At 36.3% G+C, this 17,950-nt stretch overlaps 1 protein-coding gene across 1 annotated transcript in view; it reads right to left on the bottom strand.

The window, feature by feature from the left end:
* LOC140141629 (uncharacterized) overlaps window positions 1–17,950 on the bottom strand; it is a 176,327-nt gene that overhangs the window by 116,221 nt on the left and 42,156 nt on the right. The window contains exons 9-11 of the mRNA XM_072163540.1: window positions 15,099–15,254; window positions 10,749–10,962; window positions 7,555–7,676 (exon numbers count right to left, since the gene is read on the bottom strand). Coding sequence (XP_072019641.1) covers window positions 7,555–7,676; window positions 10,749–10,962; window positions 15,099–15,254 — 492 coding nt within the window. The remainder of the gene's footprint in view (window positions 1–7,554; window positions 7,677–10,748; window positions 10,963–15,098; window positions 15,255–17,950) is intronic.

The following is a 17,950-nucleotide window of genomic DNA, read 5'->3' as shown; positions in this document are numbered from 1 at the left end:
CCTAAAGCGCTCCACAGACTCCAGTATTGTCGTACAATATTGTATGCAACATATCTCGTTATTTAATCTATTGCCATTCTATTTCCAGTAATGTTTAAGTTCTAACGAATGTTTGATGACGAAAAATTGATAATATGTTACATATAATATCTAGTACTAGTAGAAATATATTATCGATTTTACGTCATCAAACATTCGTTAGAACTTAAACATTACTGGAATAGAATGGCAATAGATTAAACAATGTAGATATGTTGCATACAATATTTTACGTACAATAAAAAGTCTGAATACTGCTTTAGTTTGTAACTTCTTTCATATTTTATTGTTCTGAGCAGCACTAAAATGTCCATATCTCTGGAATTGTGATGGAGTTTTCAGCAAAATAAAGTTTTGAAAATGGCACATTGAAACTTACGCTACAAATGACTCATTCTGCTTGATCACATCACATATGCATGTTTTAATTACCAAGCATGAGGCTTGTCAATTGGTTCAAGCATATTTAAGCATTGCTCTGCAACTTCAAGTGTATGTACATTAAAAAATTTTGTATTTGGCACCCAATTTTCTGCATTTTAAATCAATAATACGTAAAGCAAAAATCAACATAAATACACTTATACCATTAAAGATCATTGTCATAAATCTCTCCATGATCTCCCATTGCTTCACTCGCCATTAGAAATGGCCACTTTGCTTCACTCGCCATATTGGCCATGTGCGCAAATGTCTTGATCAAAATAGCACTGGAAAAACTGGTTTATGCATTCCTTTCCTCAAGACTCAATTCAAATAATAGCATTTTCTATGGGTTTTGTGACCTCTTTTGTTTGATAGAACATTATTACGGGTTGTGCATGTTGGGCTTCCAAATATATGTTCAGATCAGCAAATTGCAACACATACAAAATACTGCCCCCCCCCCCAGCTTGTTACATATATACATTGACCAAGAAGTATGAACACATAACTTCAATTCTTCAATCCCTTCATTGGTTACACTAGCGCATCATTATACAAAATTAAGTATGCTTCTTACCTACAAATGTCACAACAACCTGGCACCTGACTACTTATGTAACCTCATCATCATCAAGAAACCAACTCATGCTCTCAGATCAAACGTTACCACCACCTTGCAATGCAAGACTGTCAAAACTGTAAGTTACGGCCAGAGATCATTTTCGTATTCAGCACTCAAACTATGGAATCAACTCCCAATTCATGTCAGGAATTCCAAGTCTCTCAATCGATGAAGTAAACTGTCAATTAGTAAATATCTCTACAGGTAATATCCCGATTTGATCATTAATTGGACAAAAATAAAATGTGAAATCGGAGGGGTTTTTTTTTGGCTGAGGTATTTTAATACCGAGGCCCAAAACAAAACCCGACAATTTCACACAATGACCTCAAAATAGATGGTGCAAAGTTATTATTGTCATTCATCACAGTCGTATCTAATATTTTAAACAAATCAAAATAGCATTTTATGTTATTTTATGTCATAAAATGCTGTTAAATAATAAATATTTATTAGCAGTTCTAATTATTGTTGTAACCTACCCTACAAAAAATCGACCAAGCGAATTTGACAATCGCGCCGACAACTGAACAAGAGCTACCAATCACAGAAGCGCGACGGCATCGCGTAGGCATGTGCGTTGCCATAACGCTTAGCTTATACATGCACGCAAGCGCAGAAGTCATTGTAGCGCGTCAGGAGCCATTGTGAGTTATTAATGACCACACAATTAGTGCGTGGTCAGGCAATCAATTTCTTTTGATTGGATCACAGGCTTCGCATATGGTCATTTTCACAGTAAAGGGTGTAACTTTTGATTTTTAGGGTCAAAATTTCAAACCACTTAAATATGTTTCTGTTTACTGTAATCATGCATAGAAGCAACTTAAATTCCAGTAAAATAATGTTTCAAGGCTTAAACCTTTTGATTTCGGATAAAAAATTTGACATTTCCATAACATTTTGGTTAAAATCTAAGAAAAAATGTATTTTACATAATCTCAGAAAAATATGACATGAAAGCTGGAATACATGTGAAATCCCATTCCAAAGTAAGTCAACAGATATAAGTTAAATTTTATACCATGTTTTGCTATGTTTGTAATTGCAATTTTGAAAATTTTTAACATCAAGGGTCATTTGCAATGGAAATTTCCCAACCTTAAACATATTTTTAAGTTTTAATTGGGTTCCTAAAATAATTTGAATGTCTAACTTCATGTACAAATACTACTTGATGAAAGGAACCTCCCAGCCAAGTTTCACAGAAATTGGAGTTATTTTCTAGAATTGGCAATTCAAGCGATCTGTGTTTCGGAGGCTTCAGTTAACAACTCAGGTGATCATAAAAGTAAAACATTTGGCTAACTACTACAAGTTGACATGAAAAAATAGGTAAAAAATATCGCAATTACCAATTTTCATGCATTACTTCTAAGTATTGAATTTCAGTTGTGACAAAACTTAAATTATCACAGCAAGTCATTTTTTTTGTTTTGGAGGCTTCATGTTAACAATGGTTAAACATTGCAGAAGTAGTTTTTTTGAAAACAACACTGTTGGGATCATCTAAGCTGTTATTTTCTTGTGTGTATTGAATCAATGCTTCTATGCGGCAGATATTGTAGATTTATAACATGGTAATTTTTTCACCCATTCGTTAAATATGGTGTTATTTGCATGTGAAGCCTCCGAAACGGACTTTCTTGGGTATCAGTATATTTTTCAAACATTAACCATAATATCAAATTTTTTTTAAATTTATGACATTCTGCACATATCATGTAACAATTACAATGCAGATATCAGTATGAAACACACCAATTTAGATATGCATAGATGATAATTAACCTAATTGTTGTTTCGGAGGCTTCATTTGTTTCGGAGGCTTCAATTGTTAACGGAAAGTTTGTATTGGGTACCATTTTCAAACGGTGATATATATCTCCATGATTTAAAAACAAGTGACTTGAGGATCTACTTTGCTACATTTTGATAAATAGATTGGATGAGCTCTTTTATTAATATTTGCCCAAGCTTGCTGAACAGTTTGTTTCGGAGGCTTCAAAAAAGTTAACGGAAAAATGGCTCTTTGAAGTCAAGATTTTATAAAAAATTTAAAAGCTTGCGAATCAACTAATTTTTGTTACCCATTTCAAGTTAAGGTATCAACTGTTATGAATCAAGAAGAAGTGAAGAAATAACCAAGAATTATGAACCAAAGCTATACCCACAAAGTTTGTTAACAATTGTTAACGGAAAATGAAGCCTCAAACGACAAATCTCAAGTCCGGTTCTCAAAAATACAGGGCTGTTCACAATTAAATCTAATGTGGCAGTGTTTACTGAACATATGACCGTACTTTCAGGATAAGAAAAATTATCCATGAACTAACTGAAGAAAACACAGGGTTTTACAAAAATGTTACTGTTTTTTATAGTTTTTCAAAATGGCAATATTAGGTACATTTAAGCCTGCTAAAACTGAACGCAGTAACTCCCGAAGATGATTATGCTACCCAAGGTAGCTGCTAACTAGATGACTTGTGTGGCCAAAAATCATGGAATTCTGTGGCTTTATTAGAACACTACGGATCAAAATGTTAAAAATCCAAAGTTACACCCTTTACCGTGAAAATGACCATATATATTAATGAGGTTATGAATTTATTACGTTCTGAATGAAGAATCAGAAAGTTTATGCAGTAATGTAGTAATTATTAAATGATAAGGATAGAAAAAGAAAATGATACCTATGAAATCAAACAAAGCAAATAAAATAAAAGATATAAAATAACTTTTTAACATTTGACAGTGTATTTTATTGCTTTGCTTTTAAGTTTATAGATAGGTTAAAAGTTATAGTTTAAGATTCTGTTCAGTGCATTGGGGTCATTTGACTGAATGCGCTTTATAAGCATGCCATTCATTCATATTACATAACAAAGTTTAAAGAAAAGTAAAAACATTTTTTACTTAGAATATGTGCATTAGATTTTCCCTTAGTTTAAAGAGGCATGCATATTAGGTACAGGTTTCCACATGTTTTTGATTTCCGCCTGGATCTAAAACTATGCTTTCTTCCCTGAGAATACTGATCTGACTTGTCTCTTGCATTGATGGTGATTAAAAAAAGTATTAGTAAAATGGCGCAAATGATCGAGTAACCGTTAAGCGCCAATAAATCCAAGCACCCAACGCAAACTCAGTCAGTATGAACATAGAGTCCTATGATACAATGCAAACTCCTTATTACTACAAGAAAACGTAATCACCACAATATCAGGATGAGTTTTTCAGCACTCATGTAAAACCAACCAAAATGTGCACATTATCGGAATTAGTGTGGAAATGACTCAGCCACCTTTAACAAAGAGGTCATCTACTCTTTTAAGTGATTAGTGTGCCATGTCTGGAGGCCAGGTGGGTGCTTCACTAGAAAGAAGCAACCAAGCCTCTGATATGGCAAATATTCAATTTCCTGACATGTCTTCCACATGGAGAGAAGACAATATGACAGGTTGGTTTTGCAATGGGCAGGTAGGCAGGTGCTTTGTTTGGCCTGTTATGAAATAACACCTCCATAACATCTTGAGATGCTTCAATCATAATCTTCTCTTCCTTGCACGATTTTTTTCCTAAAGATGAACTGAACTCATTATTGAATTTTGATGAGTGGAATAAATGAGGGCGGGTTGAGAAAAAGGGCAATGCGGAAACATATTTTGCTCACCATGCTCTGTATACCAACACTATTAGTTGAGAAATAAGTTATTTCCCCAAAACTTCCCTGGTTCAAAATGAATGCATTGCAGACACATTGCAAAATCAAAGTGTTGACAAATCTGAGGATTCACTTTTGGGGCAAATGTGTTGAAGAAACAATGCTATTCTGTTTAAAAATCACAAGAAGGACTCTAATTTTGGAAATCAGAAAAAAGTTTTTTTTTCTATTTACTGTACAAATGAATACCAAATTTTTGCATTCTGAAGATGTAAAAAATTTTAAAGCTTGTGTTTAACATTATAGTTGTTTTGTAATGTTAGTTGTTTCATTTTGACACCAAAATTATCTGATTTTTCATATTTTGAACCTTAATTAATACAAACAGCAGAGTTTGCTAGTAATTAAAAAAAAGAAAAGAAAAAAAAGAAATCCCGACCGACCGAACGACCTAATCGTTAAAATTCATTTGAGGGCAAGCAAACAATTTTTTTTCTTGGCCAAAGTGAGAAAATGTTTTGGTTTTAGCATGCAAATCTTGACATTTGATTTAACTTGGTATTCTATTGTCAGATTTTGTGGTGGAAACACTTCAGGTAATCAATTCAAGACAATAGAACTTTTGCAAATGAATCAATTCAAGACAATAGAACTTCCCAATGTGCTCATTGCTACAGGGCCAACTGATATCGGCTAGACCGCAATTTCCAATTATCTTAGAACATATTGTTGCCCAGAAAATAAAAGACAACCAACCACAATGAAATACCGGTAACCATAAAAACATATGTGTTTGTGTGTCAGTGACATGTAGTTCAATGCTTCAACGCAGAGGGTGAAAACAAAGTAATATTAAACATTGATCATCAGGTATGCTGCTTACTGCTAACCGTAGAATATCAACATTTGATTGATGTTGTAAATTACATATTTGAAACATAATGTGCTTACTGATTCAAAAGATAACAATGTAGTTAAGGCTATCTTTAACCAAGAAGAAATATTCATGACTATTTTTATGCATCGTGAAAAAAATAGATAGAAATATGAATTTATAAAATTACAAATAAAAGGATCAACATAATTTCCTTTTAGGCAATCTTGGCTATTCCTTTAAAACCTATACACCCCTATGGAAGATATGGCTTTAATCTTCCACACAGAGGGTATGGATTTCAAATGGAGTCACCCATTCAGGTAATCCCATTTGAAATTCACAGTACCTGTGTAGAAGATTAAGGTCATGTCTTCAATAAGTGGGTGTATGGATTTTCTAGTATAGCTCATTGCTGGATTTTTATACTATATATGCTTAAGCTCAAAGAAGAGTAAACTGTGTTGAATCTTTCAGTGGGTAAAATTAAGGTGATTTATGATACATTCTATTATTAACATACTCCCTGACAACAAAACTCAGAACCACAAACATACCAAACATCTCAAATACCACACCATTTGAAGCAAGGAAATCCACTGCAACTAAAGTTTTTATCAGAGAAGAACGGCACTTGTTTACATTTTGAGAGCGTTCAGAGCATAAACACAGAAGTACGGTTCTGATTGGCTGAATCAATCGTCTGACAATCATAGCAACAGACCGATAATCTGATTGGCCGATTGTGCGTCAAATCGTTGGTCGGCACAGATAGGCGCACTTGAAGTGAACACAAAGCTCTGTGTATGTCGCTCATTAACAGGGCGTTCGCGTCAATCTGAGCAAGGGACTGCCATTCTGTCCCAAACTTGCCCAATTGACACCTGTTTTTGAATATAATTAAGACAATGGTACACACAGATATTGACATGGCAGTTAATAATTATACTGATGTGCATTTTTTATGTTTTTGCTTTTAATTAGAGACCATCAGAGGAAGTGTGTTTCACAATATATCACTTCAATGGGAAATTAAAATAGTAGAAAGCTATAGGAAACAGTCAAAGCATTTAATATTTTTTTCATTTTTTTTATAAATTAAACTTACATATTTTTCTGCTTTCAAAAATAAAAAAATATTCAGGGTTGGCAGTGTAACTAGGTCGGGTTACGCCCAATTAAACTTTTTTTAGGCATTACTGATTACTATGATGTATGTCGGTTCTTGTTCAGGATGAATACAAAATTAAAAGGCTAAATGGATCATTATGTGCCAATGAAGGAATACTGTACCTATTGGACAGTCATGCATTTATTCATTCATCTTTTTATTATTTCTTACAAATTACAAATATACCATAATTTATTTATATCAAAATACATGAAGGTACCCATGATGACATTTAGGTCAGAATCCTCAGAATAATTTGATTAGAGGGCCTCCACTCCTACCAATATCATTTTATAAAAACACAAATATAAACAAATAAAAATTGTACATACACATAAAGATGCTGTAAGCGAGTTGGCGCAGCGGTTGTTCCCTTGCCTTGCACCACTGAGTTCCTGGGTTCAAGCCCAGGCCGTGCCCAAGGAATGAATGTGCATTTGGTTTATCCCAATCCATGCTCGCTCTAGCTGGGTTTTCTCCATCTCCGGATACCTCTGCTTTCAAAATCAGTGATTAGTTGTTTGGTTATAATCAAATATTTCCTTCACCCAATGGAATTTGGGGAGCTGCACAAATAATGGGTGGATGTAACATCCAAGTGCGGATAGGTTTGTACCGGGTTCGGCTGCAGCCGGCCTTGTTGATGCGATCTGATTGTGATGATTCACCAGTTGCAGCGAAATTACAGGGCTTTGAATCCTCTGGAAAAGTGCCCTATATTGATTCAAAATTTATTTATTTTATTTGTTACAACTTACCTGGTCACCATGACCAAACATTGGTCTTGATTCGTACACAAATCCTGGAGACACATACTCAAAATCTTTCCTGTAGTCAATACGATCAGGGGTTTTAGTGTTCAAGTCATCATTGCCAGCATCTGTGAGAAGATTAATATGTAGTTATAGTCAGAATATTTATAGTGCTAATATAACATCACAATATTCAAGTAGAGATATAGGCCTAGCTTGACATGGTTCAATTATGTCACATATACTCTCTGACTTATTATAATCCTTGCAAGGTGCAAGCAAGATCAACTTTACGGTTTCCAACTAGACCCTACATAAACACAACAATAAAGTCCATACTTCTGTGAGGGATCGTGATTTTTTATACTTTTAGTTAAAAATGATATGTGTGACACAAAAGTGTGAAGAATTTTGTTAAATCTTCCAAATTTTAATAATTTTAAGCAAACTGGTGCAATTTGAAAAGTTGCAGCTTCAAACAGATGAAGCGGTGTAAAATTGATAAGCCTGAAATGTTGCCCTAGCCTGAAGTGAGCAGCAGTCAGCGTGTTATCAATAGACTTTTTTCATATTGTGTGAATCGGCATCGGAAATGTTTACAACATAATCACATGGATGCGAGTGTCTTTAAATGCCCACGTAAATACAAATAAACGCTCCTCAACTGCGTACATTGATGCAACGCGACGCACAACTGGCGTAAGTGCATGCCCAAGAACTGCGTATCACTTCAGAAAACTTCGATATGAAAAGGTCTATTGGTAAAATGCCACACTGACCACAGTCTTTCAGATTGTAGATCACTGTATGTGATACCCACTGAATCGTAACAGACATTGCAACTCTTCAACTTGTGCCCATTTTCATAACATTAAATTTAGCTTGCCATTGACAAAAAACTTGAGAAATTAACAAATTTTACCATATCTTCGAAAGTATACTTTAGGAGTATGCCCACAAACCTTTAACCCCAGAGACTGGCAGCCCATCTGAGCTGGGGACCAGTGGCTAAAATGTGCCCCAAATAGGCTTGAGTCCCAAGGCCCCTCTCCTTAGCACTCACATTTACATGTTACAATAACAAATCTGATGTAATTTTCAAGCAAATTTCTAATCATTATGGCCTTTAAGAGCTCTTAAGTAAGAACAATTTCTCATGAACAAAACTTTTTCTTATTCTATATCAACAAACTTATGAATCTATTTAGTGCTTTACAGCCATGTCAAAATTTCATTTATACAATTTTACCATATTCCTGGTTTGCAATGGGTCACATACAAATATCCAAGACATAGCTTTGTTTTGCTAAGGCTACATTATTTTGCACCGCCTTAGTTATCCTATAAATTGACAGTGATAGTAGCCCAAGGCTCAGGTTGGTATGTTTGTTACAAAAACATGACACCATGAGATCATAGATACTAAAATTTTATTTTTAGTATCTATGATGAGATAGAGCAAAAACAAGGGTAGGCTAGTACCCTGCAATCTTGTAGCTTTGCTGTGGTGCTAGGATGGACCAAGACTGCATGCATCATATCTAGTCAAATTTTTAATCAGTAATTTACACCATGACTTCTTCTGGCTGACTCGCCCTTTCTCTCGACTATTCCTAGTATTAGTCTACACATAATTGATACCAGCCTAAGCAAATATATATAGATAGATATATACCTGGGGATATATATTGGCCATGTGTCATGAAATGGGGTACCCAAATAGGGTGGTGTTGTTTCATCTTGAAGTAAAAAAATGACTTATTTGTAATAGGAAACAACTTTAGTCTGTTTCTGTTACGCTATCAAATTTACATTCATTTGAAAACCTATGATAGTACCTTTTACTTGATACCAAAATTAATCTTCTGGAATTTTAAATAAAAAGTTTCAGGTAATTTAAGTAAATGAAGATGTAGAGTGGTGAAATAGGGATATGGAACATAGGATACAGTTCACATATAAAGTCTATGGGAGAACATGTGCACTTAGTTCTTCAGTACATTTCAATGATTGTGCATCATCTTACATTGAAACACTCATAATTAACAAACTATAAACCCTGTCATAGTAAAAGCTATTTTCTGAAAGGAACGGTCTAATCTTTTCAAAAATGGCATCTAAGTTTTAGTACAGGCAAGTCTTAAGCAGTCCAAGCAGTATTCTTGTATTGTCCTCAGATTTCACTGAAAATTTAATAACATATTTTTCTGTGCATCATAAAAGTACATCAACTAGGGGCAATCCTGTCAAAGGATGCATTTTAGGTGGGTTATTGCCTCTACATTACACCAATCATGTTGTTTTTTGATACGTGCCATGATTTTGATGTTATGTACTTTTGAAGAGTTACAACTTTTTCATGCATATTTGGATTTTTTGAAAGATTGGACACTTTCTTAATTCCAGAAAATGTTTGCTTTGCTATGACAGGTTCTCTTATTTGTTATTATGTGTGCTTTAATGCAAAATGATGTACAAACCTTGACATAACTGACAAAATGCAAAGGAACCCATTTCATGACATATGGACAATAGAGTTATTCCATTTAAAACCCACACTACCACTCTGGAAGATTTAAGAAACATTTTCTATAGAGGCATTATCTTTTTTCAAATGGAATTGGTTGGGTCAATTTATTTGAAACCCATACTCCACCTGTATATTGCTTTACCTATCTTCCACAATGGGAGTGAGTATTGCAAATGGAAGTTACCCAATTGTCTGTTCTATTCAAAAATTATTCTCCCTCTTTGGACCAATGCATCAGTGGGAAGCATTGAGAGGCCAAAGGTGTGAAAAAAAAAAAAAAAAACATTCTCACCTCCGATTATTCTACCGAGCCGAGAGCAATCCCACTTTTTTTAAACTGAAATCAGCATTTGGTGGTGGGATTATCATGGTCAGGATTTGGTCGGCCATGATGGGTCCCCATATGCACCAAACTGGTGTAGTGACTGCCCAATTGGGTGGATTAAAGCCGCTTAAAATTTGATGTTAGATTATTTTGTGTTGTACACTGTCATTATTCTTTTGTCTACATGTAACACAGGTGATAGAATGCAGTTTAAAATACCCTCCCAAGCCCGCATCATTTCACATTTTAGGTGAGATGGAGCCGACAGGGATCCAACTTTGGCAGCCATTGAGGTTTAGGAATGCGTGAAATTGGATTCGTCTATAGGTAGTACTTGCAACTTACCAGGTAATGGAAGGTTGTAGCTACGAGGTTGATCTTCTTCCTGCTGCTGTTGCTGATACATATCATTGGTTGCCATGTTATTACCAGCAGTATCTTGTTGTGTGCCAGCGGTTTCATTGCTGGTATTTCCACCTGCATAAGGGACAGGTGTAGACAAATTGGCATGTACCTGGGGCTGGGATGGAGTGCACCTGCTGGTGTCATCAGTTTCGGACTGCAGAAATCAGAATCAGAACCAAAATCACAAGAATTAGTATCAAAAGAATCAGGACTCATACTAACTGTGTGTTTACACTGAGCACTCTGTATTTTTACCCGGTATTACCTGGTAGCCCACAATCCGATTCAGGCAACAACCAGAATGTTTCTACTGATGCTTAAAATAAGGGTTGTGGTGTGTACCGGAAGTACTGAAAATATTTTCCTGACCCCAAGCTGCTTTTATGGTCACGATGAGATACATAAAATGTACATAAAAGAAGTTCAACACCCAGCAACCGTTAACCATTGTGTTTCCACTGACAGAAATACCGGGTGTCACACCGCATGGTCTACCTCATGTGGTGGATCACGGTTGCCGGGTGTCCACACCGCATCACTCTGATCCGATCTGTTTCCACTGAGCACTTTAACCAGTAACACTCTAAACTAAACCACATTACCCACCAACCGTTCCCCAGTAGAAACATGCAGTAAGATAAAGATAAACAACAAGTGGTAGACGTTAGACAGAATTAGAAAGAAAAGAAGAAGAAAAAGTAAGAACAGTCAGCAGAAATTTACGAGTATTTTCAATGCAAAAAAGAACATCAGTTTTCCTTGCCACCTACTAAATGGTAATATCATGTTGATAATTGGATGTTTGTTGCTTTCTTTCTGAAAAAGATGACAAAAATGTCAATTTAGTTGTTATCCACTTCACACATTGTGAGGTGATTTTTTGTTATCTAGTTTGGCTGTACTGAAAATAGAAATATGAAACTTAAAGTTTGCTATCTACTGAAGATAGCATATACATCATAGAGCTATGTATTAGTTCAGTTGGTTACTCACATTTAATATTCAGTGGTACTGTTGACACTGTCTTTTGAATACCAAGAAGCAAAGCCCATGATGTTTAACCCTTATATTCAACTTTAATATGAACTAAACTGAAAGTAGATCACCTCCAAAGTTGAACTTTACAATCTTATGCTAATTTTATTCTAAGTAAAGCCTATTTTTTACTGCATAGCTCACTACTGTGTATCATTAACACCCATGGTTCATCAATAGACTAATGGAACTGACAGAATCCATTCATCTAACAAATACAGTTTATCCAATACCCATCCTACTTCATACCATGCCTCTCACAAGTACATCTTCTTTCCTTGTCTCTTTCATGGTTCATAAATTTGATTTAATTGCGATCAAAATATTTGTATTATTTATAGGACATATGACAATTCTTCATCATTGACTAGTGAATGAAGGAAGTAATTCAATCCCACATGCTTTGCTGCTTACTTAATGGTCTGTAACCAGAAAGAATGCCGCTACACTTTTACGTGCCATGTCAATTTATATCATGAAAATATCCAAAATCAGTATTTTTTAACCTTTTCTTCAGACGACCCATTTCTTGACAAAACAGACTATTTCTTGATATGATATAATGTTGTCAGCCTAATACAAGTATTAACTTTATTCAGCTTTAAGGGTACTGAGAAAACACACAAGATGGTAAAAACAATAGTCAAATGAACACAAAATGTTATCTACTGAAGATAGCAAATAAGTAGATGTGTATCATTTCAGCTGGTTACACATGACTACTTTTAACATTCAGCAATACTATTTTTTTATCTTACTCTTTTCAATTATAAGCCCAAATTTTGATACTGAAATGCAAAGTCCTTTATGTTCCAACCCTGATAATTATTATGAATCAACCAAACTAAAAGTAGACCACCCCAAAGTTGAACTTTATAATCATATGTTAATCTTATTCGAAGCAAAGTTTATTTTTTACAGGAGTTCACTGCTGTGTGTTTAACACCTGTGGTTCATCAACAGACTAATGGATCTGACAGAAGCCATTCATCCGACACACACAGTTTATCCAATACCTATCCTACTTCATACCATGCCTTTCACAAGTACATCTTTCCCTATTCTGAATGGTTCATTAATTTGATTCAATTCCGATCAACATATTTGTATTATTTACATGACATATGAGTACTCCACATCATTGACTAGTGACTGAAGGAAGTTATTCATCTCCACATGCTTTGCTGCTTAATGGTCTATATCCAGAAAGGGTGCCTCTACACTTTTACGTGTCATGTCAATATTTATATCATGAAAATATTCAAAATCAGTATTTTTCAACCTTTTCTTCAGACAACCCATTTCTTGACAAAACAGACTATTTCTTGATATTATATTATGTTGTCAGCCTAAAACAAGAATTAACTTGAACAGCTTTAAGGGTACTGAGAAAACAAACAAGATGGTAAAAACAATAGTCACATGAACACAAAATGTTATCTACTGAAGATAGCAAATAAGTAGATGTGTATCATTTCAGCTGGTTACACATGACTACTTTTGTCATTCAGTAATACTATTTTTTTTATCTTACTCTTTTCAATTATAAGCCCAAATTTTGAAACTGAAATGCAAAGTCCTTTAAGTTCCAACCCTAATAGCTGATATGAATCAACCAAACTAAAAGTAGACCTCCCCATAGTTGAACTTTATAATCATACGTTAATCTTATGCTAAGCAAAGTCTATTTTGTACAGGAGTTCACTGCTGTGAATCATTAACACCCATGGTTCATCAACAGACTAATTGATCTGACAGAAGCTATTCATCTGACGCATACAGTTTATCCAATACCCATCCTATTTCATACCATGCCTCTCACAAGTATATCTTCTTTCCTCATCTCTTTCATGGTTCATAAATTTGATGTAATTCTGATCAAAATATTTGTATTATTTATAGGAGGTATGATTATTCTTCATGATTGATTAGTGAATGAAGGCAGGAGTTCATTTCCACATGCTTTGCTGCTTAAGTTAATGGTCTGTTAAAAGTAGTCAAGTGTATCTAGCTGAAATGATACACGTCTACTGTAAAGTGTGCTGAGGCTTGTGGATCAACGTCTAGGCATTGTGCCTGTGCGTAGCGCACTATAAATCACTGCGCTTTTTCTTTTTTTTTCTTTTCTTTTTAGCCAGAAATGATGTCTCTACAATTTTGCCCATTTCATTATCTAGTTATTAATGTGGTTCAGAGATGTAAGTCCCATGGCAATTGAAAATCCAAAATCATTATTTTTTCAACCTTTGCTCAGACAACCCATTTCTTGATAGAGCAGATTATTTAAGTACATGCTGTAAGACTAATACAATAATCACATAACTTTAACAGCTTTAAGTGTATTCAGAACACATAAAACGATGGTAAAAACAAATCATATTACCGTATTTCGTCAAATAGTCGCCCCCCCCTCAAATAAACGCCCCACCACTTTTTTCAACCAAGATGTTTCAAAAATGCCGATATTTCCATGCCATCTTGTGTTGTAAGCTTACCAAGTTCCCCACATGGTCGATATAGCGTCAATAATTGGCGAAAATCTGGATTGGAAACCCGGAGGTGAGCCAGAAGTCAGTGTTTCTAGTTCATATTTCATCCTTTTAGCGTTTTTATCGTTCTAAAATTGACCTTGAATAAACCCCCCCTTGGGAAAATGTAACGCCCCCGGGGGCGTTTATTTGACAAAATACGGTATATAATCATTAAATATATCTTGGTGTAGATTATTCATCCAGTTGGTAAATCAAGAGTACAGAAATAAATCAAATACTTCAGTGCCTGGTCCCACGCATGCGAGAGTTGAAAGCGTAGTCCTCCTGTTCTGTTCAGCGACGGTCTTTCGACTCTCTCCCAGACGGCTTCGTGCACACCCCTTTCAAACCAGCGTTCCTCCTTGTCCAGAATGATGACATCTTCCGGATTAAAGGTATGTCCCGTGACTTTGTTGTGGGTGAAAACAGCCGACGTGACCAATCGACCTAACTCAGTCACCTGATGATGTCCGATGGTTTCGGATGAAACGTCGTGTTAACGAAACGTAAGTTCCAGTATTTGATTTATTTCTGTACTCTTAATCATTAAATATATTTATTGACAATATTTTCGATGTGAATAAAAGTCAAAACATGATTGATCAATGGCTTGGACATATGCACATGGAAATATATGTCACATTTATATATACCTGTTTGCTAGACTGTAATTGTGTTCCAAACCTGTTCTCATATTTGTCTACAACACTGTTGTACCACCTACCTGTTTGCTTGAGGTGACAAGCTCATGAGCTGCACCAGTCTGTGGCCTCACTATTTGATGTGTTGGCATTGTCATTGTTGCACTATTACCGGGGGAAGGTGCCATTGGAACTGATGCTGGTACTGTGCTGGTACTCTGGGGTGAAACTATGCTTGCCTGTTTTGTAATAATAATAATAAATAAAAAACATATACAAGAAAAACATGGAAAAAACAAACAAGAAAAGCACCAAATTATTACATTTTTAAAGCATTAACAAGAATTCATCACTTTGTCAGTAACAACTCTTAAATTAAAAATGTGACACAAACCAATTGTAAAAATTTAGATATTATTACCCATAAATTAGGCTTTGCAGTGGTCCTATAACATACTAAAATGTGACGCGATCAAGGGATATGAGTCGTATGTCGCTAATATTGATTCTGAGATATTGGCAAAGAAAGTGTTAAAATTCTTTTGTTTTCTCTAGTTTTTAACGATTGATAAATTGATGTAATTTTGAAGAAAAAAAGTCGTATCAACATGAGGTTTTTAGTTTTTGGAAGCTCTATATGTCCTCTTTAGAAACATATGTAAAACTCATTTCCAACCAGGGTCGACATGTGACTCATTCCCCTTGATCATGTCACAATTAGCTCGTTACTTGTTTATTTTTTTGTAACAAGAATTAGATTAAACTAAAAATGCCAAATTCCTGTTACGCGTATTTCTCATGTAGTACGTGCATGACATCAAGCGTATGCCATACATCCAACCTCATTCAAAATGGATAATTAATAGTACGTAATTTTTATAAAAGGCATTCCACTTCCAATTTTAGTTCTTACATCACTTTCTATCTTACTACACAGTAAACATTTTTGCACAATTCTACATAACTTGCATAATTATATATATTCATCCTGTTAAAGGCCCATTCAGTGATTTGCTCATCCGGACAATCGTAAAAATCATCAAAATTCAGGTTTTGGTACTGTGGCGGAAATGGATGTCGACGATAGAGGGCCTCCTTCAGTCACGTGGTTTCATTGGCTATATAAGCCGAGTGCAAGAGCACTCTTGGCCAGTTCGCCAGGTCGGCCGGGCCAGTGCGCCCGGGCCGGGCCGTCTTTTCAACAAGTGTCAGACCAAGTGTGGCCAGACTGTCTGTAGCCGTGAGTGTGGTTGGTCGATGACTGGTCAATTAGCTCTCCCTCTCTTCTAAGCATCCAAGCCGCCGCTCTCCGCTCCTGAATCCACTCCGATCTTGGATCAGCCCGAAGCCCAATAAAGGTGTTGAGCCAATTGATCTCATATCTGTGAGTGTGAGAGTGTTTCCTTTCCCAGTGTCAGGTACGATATGTTTCAGTACACCTACTACATCATAGGCCTTACGCTACCATATATACCGAAGGCGGTTCCGCTACATTTGGTGCCAGCGGTGGGATCTCCGTGACAGTTGGACTAGTATTCACATATCAGATTGGTGGACAAGTGTTTAGCAGAGAGAACTATGGAGTGCGAAGTTGACAGACTCAAACCCTACGAAGCTCCGGAAATCCGGCGCACCGTGTCTCCGAGACATAGTTGCTCCGGATCCGATAGAACTCGTTAAAGTGATTGGAATGGTTAGAACAATAATTGTGAAATCAGGGAAAATCATCGGAATACATTAATTGGAACTGTAGCAGATGAACATTGTCGCCGGATTTGTGCATGCTGATAGCGAGCTGAAGAATGACATAATCGGATCAAGAAATAGTCCTCCTCCACAGTAGCAGTTGCCGAGTTGCTGAAGTTTAAATGAAGAGACTCCCACGAGGAAATTGGGATGCCGTGGTCGGAGCAATGGTTTAGCAGACTCCCACGAGTAAATTGAGATGCCGTGGTCGGAGCAGTGATGTAGAAGACTCCCACGAGGAAATTGGGATGCCGTGGTCGGAGCAATGGTTTAGCAGACTCCCACGAGTAAATTGAGATGCCGTGGTCGGAGCAGTGATGTAGAAGACTCCCACGAGGAAATTGGGATGCCGTGGTCGGAGCAGTGATGTAGAAGACTCCTACGAAGAAACAGAGACGCCGTGGTTGGAGCAGAGTCCGAAATGGAAACCGGACCTGGTAGAATTAATTTTGTAGTGTTAGTTTTCGGCAGTGGGTAAAGCGTGAGGACAGACATCCAAATCTTACTAAAGAGAAACCCGCATACATAAGAGCAGCAAAACAAATCCGATGGAACAGCTTTCCGAATCTTACAGAGAAGACTGGAGGTGACAGCGTGTAGACGAATCCCGTGATTATAATGCAGACCTGGAGGTGACAAGGTGCATGCGGAGTAGGCTTCGGTATTCTTAAGTAGATGAGTACATGATACGATGTACATGTAGCTCTGCACTTTGAGGGTGAGCCGACAACTGCTTTTAATCTGATAATTCTGCACACTGAGGTGAGCCTCCAACACATGCGAATATGTGTAGTGTGGAAACAACAAGAATGTTATTCAGTTGCTCCGGTGGCAATGATCATTACATCGTGCATCCAGAGAAGTTGCTCCGGCGTAAATTAAACGTATCACCGGAGAAGGTGCTCGGTGGGAATGATTACCGTTGATCCGGAGAAGTTGCTCCGACGGAATTATCTTGATTCTTAAAGATCCAGCAAAATCTTTGCTCTTTTAATACTCCGGAATTTCGGAGCAAGTTTATATAAATGTGAGGTGTAGCTTTTCTTTGACGCTGTTAAACACACTAGTTTATTTTACTTCAACATTAGCTTTGAAGTTTGGATTTAGAAATGATTCCCACTAAAGCTCCGGATTGTGCTCCAGATTGTGGATCCGTCGGATCGGAGAGGGAGTTTGCCGGTGAGGTATG

Source organism: Amphiura filiformis, chromosome 19 (genome assembly GCF_039555335.1).
Source record: "Amphiura filiformis chromosome 19, Afil_fr2py, whole genome shotgun sequence".
Taxonomy (NCBI): Eukaryota; Metazoa; Echinodermata; class Ophiuroidea; order Amphilepidida; family Amphiuridae; genus Amphiura; species Amphiura filiformis.
The sequence above is the reverse complement of the archived record's forward strand: the minus strand, read 5'-3'. Positions and strand labels throughout refer to the sequence as shown.